This window comes from Lithobates pipiens, unplaced genomic scaffold (genome assembly GCF_037356315.1).
Source record: "Lithobates pipiens isolate NorthernLeopardFrog02 unplaced genomic scaffold, aLitPip1_a1.2 Scaffold_8, whole genome shotgun sequence".
Taxonomy (NCBI): Eukaryota; Metazoa; Chordata; class Amphibia; order Anura; family Ranidae; genus Lithobates; species Lithobates pipiens.
Window position 1 is genome coordinate 480067371 of NW_027507903.1, and position 10427 is coordinate 480077797.

The following is a 10427-nucleotide window of genomic DNA, read 5'->3' on the forward strand; positions in this document are numbered from 1 at the left end:
TATGTGCCTATTAAACAGATAAATGTAAAGACATTTTTTTAAGCAGTTTTTCTCTTTTTTTAGATAACAGAGGAAAGAACTCTCATGGAGAAAATTAAAGGGCTGTGGTCATACAGCTTTTACAAGAAAGTGACAGACTGTTTTCTTTCGGAGGTGGTCCCCACCTCCGATGCAGAAGAAGAGGAGCAAACCAGTAAGATTGCTATGTGCCTCCACGCCACCACTGCCCTCACCACACTAGAAAATCAACCAATGAATAAGATCCTTGGGTTCGGAACACGATATCTCCAAGACAACTACTCCCCCTGGATTCAGAGCAGAGGAGGATGGGTAAGATAAAGTGAAAAATCCATGTTTTCATTACATCAGAATCCAACATTTATATAACATTTTGTAGAAGCGGATTCATTTTATAGCTGCAAAGCCTAGGGCTTTTTTTCAGCGGGAACACAGGGGAATGCAGTTCCGGCACTGAATGTATATAATGGCTGGGGGGTGCTGGAGGGTCTATTCCTGGCTGCTGGGGGATCTGCTATCTCTGGAGGGGATCTATTGTTGCAGAGGGATCTTTTGTTGCTGGGACGGACCTACTATTGAGTGAGGAGTCTATTGTTGGCTGCTGAGAGACCTTTGTTTTGTGGGGTGGATCTATTTTGCTGGGAGTAGGTATTGTTTTTGGCTGGAGGTCTATTGCTGGCTGCAGGGAATCTATTTTACTGCTTTCCTTGTTATCATTAACAAAGAGCATACAAATTACGTAGCACCACAAAATGATACTTAGTTCTGTATTTTTCTAAAGGGGTGATACTGGGAGGTGGGTAAGGGATGGAACCAAGGGACAGTGCTCGGAGGTGGTTAAGGGATGGAACCAAGGGACAGTGCTCGGAGGCGGGTAGTGTGCAGAAAAGCGGTAATGTAAAGGGTGGAGTACCTGCACCTATTCTCTAAGGGAAAAAAGGCTGAACTGCAAACATTTTCTTTTGCTGAAAGATATTTAATAGCAAAAATAGAAGAGTGAAAGTTGCAAGAACTCTTCGGGACTTCACATAAATTACACTTATCCTTCCTGCCTAGCCCCTCCTAAGAAACCTCCCTTACCATGCCAGATGCATAGTTACCTGGACCCAAAGCCTTAACCTGCTGCACTCTTCACATCCTACAGTTGAAAACCTCTGTCCATTGTTCATGCCTCAGCAGTTGTTTCCCATAGACCTCTAAAGGGCTGTCTCCAGATTGTCTCCTTGTTGGTTCCATTCTATAGGTGGCACTGTTTCTGTGCAGATAGAGTGAAGCTAGGAGGAACTTTGTTCCTCTGCAGACTCCATAGGTGTCACCAGGGGAGCAGTGGTCCAATTTGAAAATGCAACACTGAGTGACTTTTGACAGCCTTCTTTAGCATGAGTTGTGTTAATAATTAGCATGCATTTGCGAGTGGCTAGAGTAGGGAGAGGAACCAAGCCTGTCAGGGACAGTGAATTAAACTTAGGGAAAGGTCCTGCTTGAGAAGAGAGATATTAGGCACATTGCTGTATGCCCTGCTATTTACCGGTCTCTGGAGTTACTGCCTAGGACAATGGCGAACCTTGTCATCCTAGATGTTTTGGAACTACATTTCCCATGATGCTCATGCACTCTGCAGTGTAGTTGAGCATCATGGGAAATGTAGTTCCAGGACATCTGGAGTGCTAAGGTTCATCACTGGCCTAGGACATTTACCGCTACCCCAACTCCCACTTGTGCTGTTGTGTGTTTTGGGGTCGTTATCATGTAAAAATATTGCTCGGTGGCCCAGTCGCCTGAAGGGAGGGGATCATGCTCTGTTTCAGTGTGTCACAGTACATGTTGGCATTCATGGTTCCCTCAACGAACTGTAGCTCCCCAGTGCCAGCAGCACTCATGCAGCCCCAGACCATGACACTCCCACCACCATGCTTGACTGTAGGCAAGACATGCTTGTCTTTGTGCTCCTCACATGGTTGCCACAACACACCCTTGTTTATCTTGATCTCATCAGACCACAGGACACGATTCCAGTAATTCATGTCCTTAGTCTGCTTGTCTTCAGCAAACTGTCTGCATCATCTTTAGAAGGAGATTCCTTCTGGAGCGACAACCATGCAGAACAATTTGATGCATTGTGTGGCATATGGTCTGAGCACTGACAGACTGACCCCCCACCCCTTCACCCTCTGCAGCAATGCTGGCAGCACTCATACGTCTATTTCTCAAAGACAACTAGATATGATGCTGACCACATGCACTCAACTTCTTTGGTCGACCATGGCAAGGCCTAATCTGAGTGGAACCTGTACTGTTAAACCGCTGTATGGTCTTGGCCACCATGCTGCATCTCAGTTTCAGGGTCTTGGCAATCTTCTTATAGCCTAGGCCATCTTTATATAGAGCAACAATTCTTTTTTCAGATCCTCAGAGTTCTTTGCCATGAGGTGCCATGTTGAACTTTCAGAGACCAGTATGAGAGAGTGAGAGTGATGACACCAAATTTAACACATCTGCTCCCCATTTACACCGCAGACCTTGTAAGACTAACGAGTGACATGACACCACTGAGGGAAAATAGCTAACTGGGCCCAATTTGGACATTTTCACTTAAGGGTGTACACCCTTTTGTTGCCAGCGGTTTAGACATTAATGGCTGTGTGTTGAGTTATTTTGAGGGGACAGAAAATTTACACTGTTATACAAGCTATACACTCAATACATTGTAGCAAAGTGTAATTTCTTCAGTATCACATGAAAAAATATAATAAAATATTGACAAAAATGTGATGAGTGTACTCACTTTTGTGTGTGGTGGTTAACTTATAAAGCTCTGTGAATGGCAGAGAAGGCAGGAAAGGGTGGGTGAGCGGTGCAAGAAGACATCCATTTGGCTGTTGCAGAGTAATTGCAGGGAAGGCTTTTAGTTGGAGAAGCTGCCCGGTGGCAATGTATATACCATCACACACACATACAGTACCTAATATGTTTGGTGCTGTATCCTCAACAAATACACTAAACGTCTGCTTTTTTTTTTCTTAGGTTATGTTTGTATAGTATTTCAGTGCATTAAAATAAAATGCGGCAAGATACCTGTAGTAAGAATTATTCCATGCAACATCTAAATAATTTTCTCTAATTTCAGGAAAAAGTTATGGGAATCCAAACTGTTGCGGAGGAAGAGATAGAATGAAGCTAGGAAGCCAATGTTGGACCTATACCACTACAAGATGACAGACAGATGCCTGCCACAAGGCCTATTGAGGACGACAGACTATGGATGCCTTTAGTTGTTGATTAGAAGAAAGATGTGGCCTATCCAACCTTGTCCTCCTGGGAAGGAGCTTTCTAACCTCTGATACCAGAAAAAAGCTTCTGAGGCAGTTTTGTCTTTAAACCATTGCCTACGGACTTGGTGGTTAGATGTGTAGGCACCTTCCAAGCAACAAACTTTTTCTATTTTAAAGACAATTGCTTAAACATGCCTAGTCATAGCCCTGGATTGTGTATACCTATACCTAGGAACTTGCCAGAGGTGACTCAGCTTGGCTGAAAATTAATTTCCATAGCTGGGTCATTAATGGATTTGTCAAATCTCCATTCGAGCAATTGCTGCTCCATTGCTGTTGGGTCTGCATACAGTAACAATAGCCTTGGGTGCAGTGTACCTGCCTTATCCAGGCTGTTATTGGTTGTTAAGGTGCAGGCTGCCATCCAACCACCGGCAGCCTGCAACTTAACAACCTATGATGCTAGATTGCCAGGTGGCAGGTGAGACAGAAGTTGCATGCTGGAGGGGGCACAGCTGAAGTGGGAACCTTCCCCGCCCTGCATTACCCAGCTGCATAGCATTGGACTAAACTGTCACACACCTCCCCTGTGCTCCTCTCCACTGTATAACATCTTGCTTCTATCATTCCTGACATACCTTCTAACTTCCATCCAAAATTGCACCCTCCCCTGCTCTTCTGTTCCCAGAAAGAACACCTCTCTCTGGGTGGTTCTTTTTTTTTTTTTTTTTTTTTTTTTTTAGCTTAACACATTATGCACAATACAATAAATGTCGCCCCCCCCCCCCCCCCCCGCTCGCTGACCACTCTATAAATACTCTGCTCTCATTTTCAAGAGTTTACAGGTATGTGTACACTTGTGTAAAAGTGAGCCTACACAGCCCTGAAAAAACAGACTCTCTCTCTCTCAGGCTTTCTCTCTGAATAAATCAGGCCATGCAAACCTCAATCATAGCATCGACAATCATATCACGATATTTGTTAGCAACAGAAATCGCAAAGACTTTATGGAAACTGTCGCTACCAAGGACTTGTTTGGAGAGCACTGACTTGGAGGAAGCCAATAGTTTATATATACATTTTTTTTTTTTTTTTAAAGCTAAAATAAATCTATTTTCACAAATGTCGTTGTCGTCGTCTTCATGAGGGCATTGCAAAAAGGTGCAATTAGTCACTGTCAGTCTGAATGCCGTAGTCGATATGATTTAGTGTTTAAGATATTTATATGCATGTTGTTATTGATGAATTGGTACAAAAAAAATGTAAAAAAAAAACCTAGCTAAATGCTAGAATTGTTTTATATTTATTCCCTCAATTATGGAGGATCACAAAGAATATATCACAGATCACCCAGTCTACCAATCACACTGCACAGTATAAAGGCTCTCTAAAGAGAAAAACATGCTAAAATTCTTAAAATTAATAATGGAAAAAAGTATTTCTTTTAGCTCCCAAACATGACAGTATTTACTATGCAAAGCTATTGGGGCCCTTTTTTATGACCATGACCGACAACACAGCCCTTACAGAGCAGAAGGAAGTTTCAATTCAACCTGAACTTTTTAGATGTATGTACACCATGGAAATCCGTTTATGTTTTAAAAACACATTTGCACAGATATTTTTTCAATCATTGCCTACAGGTAGAGATTATATTCTTGGACAAATGACAATAAAGATTGACATGGTATATTTGTTAATTTAATCCAAAACCATAAAAATAGGATTTCTGGGTTGCCTATAAAAAGATTTTCTTGGGTACATCACAGGACACTGTGTACTTCCTATTCTTGAATACTTGGGTGATGCTGCCACCTTCAGGTCAATGGAAAAAAAAAAAAGAGGCATACTGGTTAGTTAAGCCTCAGTTTTGTAGCAGTAGTGAGTAGAGATGGGCTGAACACCCCCTGGTTCACGTCAGAACTCTCAAACATCGTAAACGTTCAGACCCGAACAGAGACCCCCATGGAAGTCTATGGGCCCCTGTCATGGATCTCGGCTACCCCTGCTGGGCATCTCCGCCTGACCTGTGCCTCCTGTCCTCCAAATGCACCCGCAGCCTGCAGATTTGCCATAACCAGCCCTTAACCCCTCAATCGCGAGACAAGCCACACAGGTGTTGAGGGTTAAACATGCAGAGCATAAACTGTTTATTAAGTTTTAAACATACACTTTAAACACAGTTAGGGGCTCTCCTCTTAGCCTTGTCATAGAGGAGGTAGGGGACAAGGAAGAACCAATGGAAACCCAACCAGTGCTGGGACAAGGCCATCTGGTGCCCAGGGTGAAGATGGCAAACTGCGCCGCCCCCCTGGTATAATGAAAGATTCAGTGTCCTTTCAAAACCAGAAAACACTTAAAACAATACAACAAAGCAATACCGTAGCTGCAGCCCCGTTGCAGTATATGTACTGCGGTGGGTAAGCAAATGGTTAAATTGTAAGTTCACTTTACAGAAAATCTGTAAGGTGAACTTACATTGGACCCCTTTACATATCACCCTGCATCTCTGGACCCCTTTACATTACACATCACCCTGCATCTCTGGACCCCTTTACATTACACATCACCCTGCATCTCTGGACCCCTTTACATTACACATCACCCTGCATCTCTGGACCCCTTTACATTACACAGCACCCGGCACATCTGTACCCCTTTACATTACAGAGCACCCTGCACCTCTGGTCCCCTGCATGTTACACAGACCCCGCTTTAGTGTAGCCCCCGTTCAGTGCAGAAGCCCCTTCAGTGTAGCCCCCCTTCAGTACAGACGCCCCCCTTCAGTGCAGTCCCTCGTTCAGTGCAGACCCCCCTTCAATGTAGCCCCCGTTCAGTGCAGACCCCCTTCAATGTAGCCCCCGTTCAATGCAGATGCCCCCATTCAATGTAGCCCCCCATTCAGAGCAGATCCCTTTCAGTGTAGCCACCCCCCTGTTCAGTGCAGAACCCCCTTCAGTGTAGCACCCCCTTCAGTGCAGACCCCGTTCAGTGTAGCTGCCCCCATTCTGTGCAGATCCCCCTTCAGGGTAGCCCCCGTTCGGTGAAAACCCCCCTTCAGGGTATCCCCCCGTTCAGTGTAGCTGCCCCCGTTTTGTGCAGACCCCCCTTCAGGGTAGCCCCCCGTTTAGTGCAGACCCCCTTTCAGGTGCAGCCCCTCAATTCAGTACCTCAGATCAGCGTGGCGGCACATGCTCAGCAGATCCCCTCCTCTCTGTTTACACATAAACAGAGAAGAGGGGGAGGTGACTTCACTCAGTTGTGCCTGTGTAACATCCAGGATCGCACAGACAGCCCGTGGCCACGGAAGGAGGGGATGGTAGGTGCAGTGGTGTCACTCTGCATCCCCCTACACACCCCTCCCCCTTGCATCACAATATAGTGTGCCTCTCTGTGCCTGTCACTGCGCTGCTGCCTAAACCCAGCGCGGCCACCGCTTCAATCGCTGAGGGGGGTGCCAGCCTGACGCCCTCCCCAGTGTGTGGTACCCATGGCAGCATGCCCCCCACTTAGTACGCCTCTGCACATCTTTGCAAGTGGGTGCAGCACTGCAGTGTTGTAGGGACGGCCGGCAGTGCCCAGAAAGTTTAACAGCACACTACCAGCACTAATAGTAAAAATAAAAATATAGAAGAACCGCGCTATTCAACACCAGGAGTAACTTAAGCCAGATCAATATAAAACCTCTGTATAAATATAGTATACCTGTATGTAAAACACTACATAGGCTGCTGCCCCCCGGAAAAAAGGAATCCCTTAATAGGGTTTCTTTTTAAGAGTGGAATTAATGAAATGGTATCGGGTTAAATGGCGCTACCTAAAAACAGGTTTCCATTCCAAAGGACTCATAGAGGATAAATAGATAGAAATAAAAGCCAAGGTCTTTATCCAAAGAGCCCAATAGCCTCCCTCAGCCTAATGCTAATGAACCTCTATGTTGATGAACCCAGGAAAACAGAAAGAACCTCAGCTTCACCGAGAGAAGGTTATATCAAACAGTGAGTGTAATAAATCTATAGGCCACCAGGGATAGTGGTCACAAAACATAGAATTCTAATATCGGGGACTAATAATCAAGCCCATTACATATTACATCTCCAAAACAGCGGAAATATCAGGAACTGATGGTACTGGCTGTGATATGTCACAGCCACATCTCAGTGTTGGAACAGGCCAGAATACTCCCTTACAAAATATAATAAAACACCCTCAATCTCAGATAAATTATAAGTTTAGGCCAAAAAAAAAAAAACTTGAAAACCACGTGTACCAAACTACATGTACAACCTAATGCGATTATAAATCAAGTCGCAGAAATGCGAGAAAAAGTGTCACTCAGTGGTAAACCTGCTACCTAAAATACCATAGGTCCACTATACCAGTGTAAAGTGATAGAGGTATATATATATATATATATATAATGTAACGTTCATTAATAATCAACCTAAAATCACATAGGTATACTAAAACAGTGTTTAGTGACAAAAATATATATGTAAGCCTAGTAACTAAATATAAGGAATGTGTAAACACTTCACAAACCAGAAACCATGGCAATTATAAATAAGAAGTGTGTGTGTATCTATGCACACGAGGGGTGAAAAATTCAATAATAAATAAACCCCTTAGTGATAAAGGCCAAAAAAATGCTCTAAACCATAAAAAATATGTGAAAAGTGCATATACACATAAAAATAAAAGTGAAAAAATAAAAAATAAAAATAAAAATAAAGTGCAGAAAAATACAAAAAATATATATATATGTGAAGTATACAGGACAAAATATATATATAAAATAAGTCCCAAATAAATGTTCAATGGTGCTAATCCAGAAAAAAATCCTTAAAGTGACTTCTGTGCTCCCCCACCAGGAATCCTACTCACCAGAAGTAAGTACCCCTGCAGGGGTTGTACGCCTTAAAGATCAATCTCCAGATATCCCGTTCTGTACTTTGTAATAGATGACTGAACGTGTATCAGCATGGATTCCATAAGTCCTCATGAGAAAAAAATGGAAGCCTCCATAGTGTAATCCGTATCAAAATGATTTATTAGCACAGTAAATATAAAAAATATATATATAAAAAACAACCATAAGAGGCAAAAAACAGCAGAACAAAAAATCAAAACAAAAAATATAAAAAACAAAAAATACTAAAAATGACCACAACTCTCATAAAGTGAGATATACTGTGAGACCACAGTTCATCTGGGGGTTAGTGTGATGATCCCCCCAAAAAATTCCGGATTGACCCCAGAAAATACCATAAAAAATATATATAGTATTGATAAGAGAACAAACGTTAAATAGAGTCACTAACTAGGGGAAACCAGAAAAAAACCTCCCTGTAGAGGTGATGAATCTCAGCTGTGTTCCCCCTGGGATAGAGCCTTTTTGCGTAGTGTTCAAAACAAAACACAATTCTTCCTCGGGAACCGTATGGTGGATACGCGGTTTGCGCTCCACCTGCGTACCAAACACCGACGGTAACCCGGAAGTGACGTAAAAGCGTAGCTCCGTCGGACGCGTTTCGTCATAGACGTCTTCAGCGGCGGTATTAGAATTCTATGTTTTGTGACCACTATCCCTGGTGGCCTATAGATTTATTACACTCACTGTTTGATATAACCTTCTCTGGGTGAAGCTGAGGTTCTTTCTGTTTTCCTGGGTTCATCAACATAGAGGTTCATTAGCATTAGGCTGAGGGAGGCTATTGGGCTCTTTGGATAAAGACCTTGGCTTTTATTTCTATCTATTTATCCTCTATGAGTCCACTTTGGAATGGAAACCTGTTTTTAGGTAGCGCCATTTAACCCGATACCATTTCATTAATTCCACACTACCAGCACTGTGCCCCCTTCCTACAATAAATTTCTCCGCCCAGGGCATTCGCTCCTTCCGCCCACCCCTTGTACCGGCCCTGAACTCAACACTTGTATATTCAAACAACTACAGTTGAAACACATAAAGGGATTATGATAAGCAGGCAGCCCCTCCTTACACACCCCCTGCTGGGATGTGTTTCCAGTCCAGACCTTTGTCTACATTACATGACCCAACACAATTAATACACAGCAACAAGAGGGGGGGGGGGGGGATGCAGCATTACATTACATTTCAGTGCCATTTTGTATAGTATGTCTTTATAAGCTAAAAGTACATTGTTTGTGGAATAAAAGTATATATTTAGCCCAGCCGGGCCAATAGGTTTAGGTAGCCAGGAACGACTCCACAAGCTCAGCCACAGATACCACGTTCACCCGGTTTCGATGAACCGGCAACCACAGACACAAATATCTGGAGGTGGCATCTTCTCCAGGTGGTGGGAGATGGCAAATAGCCCTCCAAATCTCATGTTCTCTGCTGGGTCTATGGGTAGGAGGAGAGCCCACAGCCCCTTCCAAAACACATAGTGACAGTGGGTTCTGTCACAGCCCCGAATTTGAAAAATCAAAAGTCCCCATTTAAAGGTTTATATGCAAGTTATTGGCTATAAAAAGGGTATGGGGGCCCGGCTACTGCCCTGGGAGACATGTGCCAATGCAAAACATTTTTTTTAAAAAGCCAGTTTTTTACCACTTGCCTACTGGGCATTTAAACACCCCTCCTGCCCAGACCAATTTTCAGCTTTCGGTGCTCTCACATTTTGAATGACAATTACTCAGTCATGCAACACTATACCCAAATAAATTTTTTGTCCTTTTTTTCCCACAAATAGAGCTTTCTTTTGGTGGTATTTGATCACCTCTGGGTTTTTTATTTTTTGTGCTATAAATGAAAAAAGACTGAAAATTTTGAAAAAAAACACATTTTTTTTTGTTTCTGGGATAAAATTATGCAAATTATTAATTTTTCTTCATAAATTTTGGCCACAATTTATACTGCTACATATCTTTGGTAAAAATAACCCAAATTAGTGGATATTATTTAGTCTTTGTGAAAGTTAGAGAGTCCACAAGCTGTGGTGCGAATCATAAAAAATTGATCACACCTGATATACTGGTGGCCTATCTCATTTCTTGCGACCCGAACAAGCCAGGAAAGTACAAGTACCCCCCAAATGACCCCTTTTTGGAAAGTAGACATTCCAAGGTATTTAGTAAGAGGCATAGTGAGGTTTTTGGTGTTGTCATTTT

The 10427-nt window shown here is 43.0% G+C and overlaps 1 protein-coding gene across 3 annotated transcripts in view; it reads left to right on the forward strand.

Moving 5' to 3' along the window:
• The window catches only part of BCL2L14 (BCL2 like 14), a 46914-nt gene extending 42891 nt beyond the window's left edge, over nucleotides 1–4023 (forward strand). For all 3 annotated transcript variants that reach the window (XM_077468804.1, XM_077468805.1, XM_077468803.1), the window contains 2 exons: nucleotides 64–330; nucleotides 3146–4023. In XM_077468804.1, the coding sequence (XP_077324930.1) occupies nucleotides 64–330; nucleotides 3146–3193 (315 nt within the window). In that variant the 3' untranslated portion in view covers nucleotides 3194–4023. The remainder of the gene's footprint in view (nucleotides 1–63; nucleotides 331–3145) is intronic.
• The last annotated feature ends 6404 nt before the right edge of the window (nucleotides 4024–10427 follow it).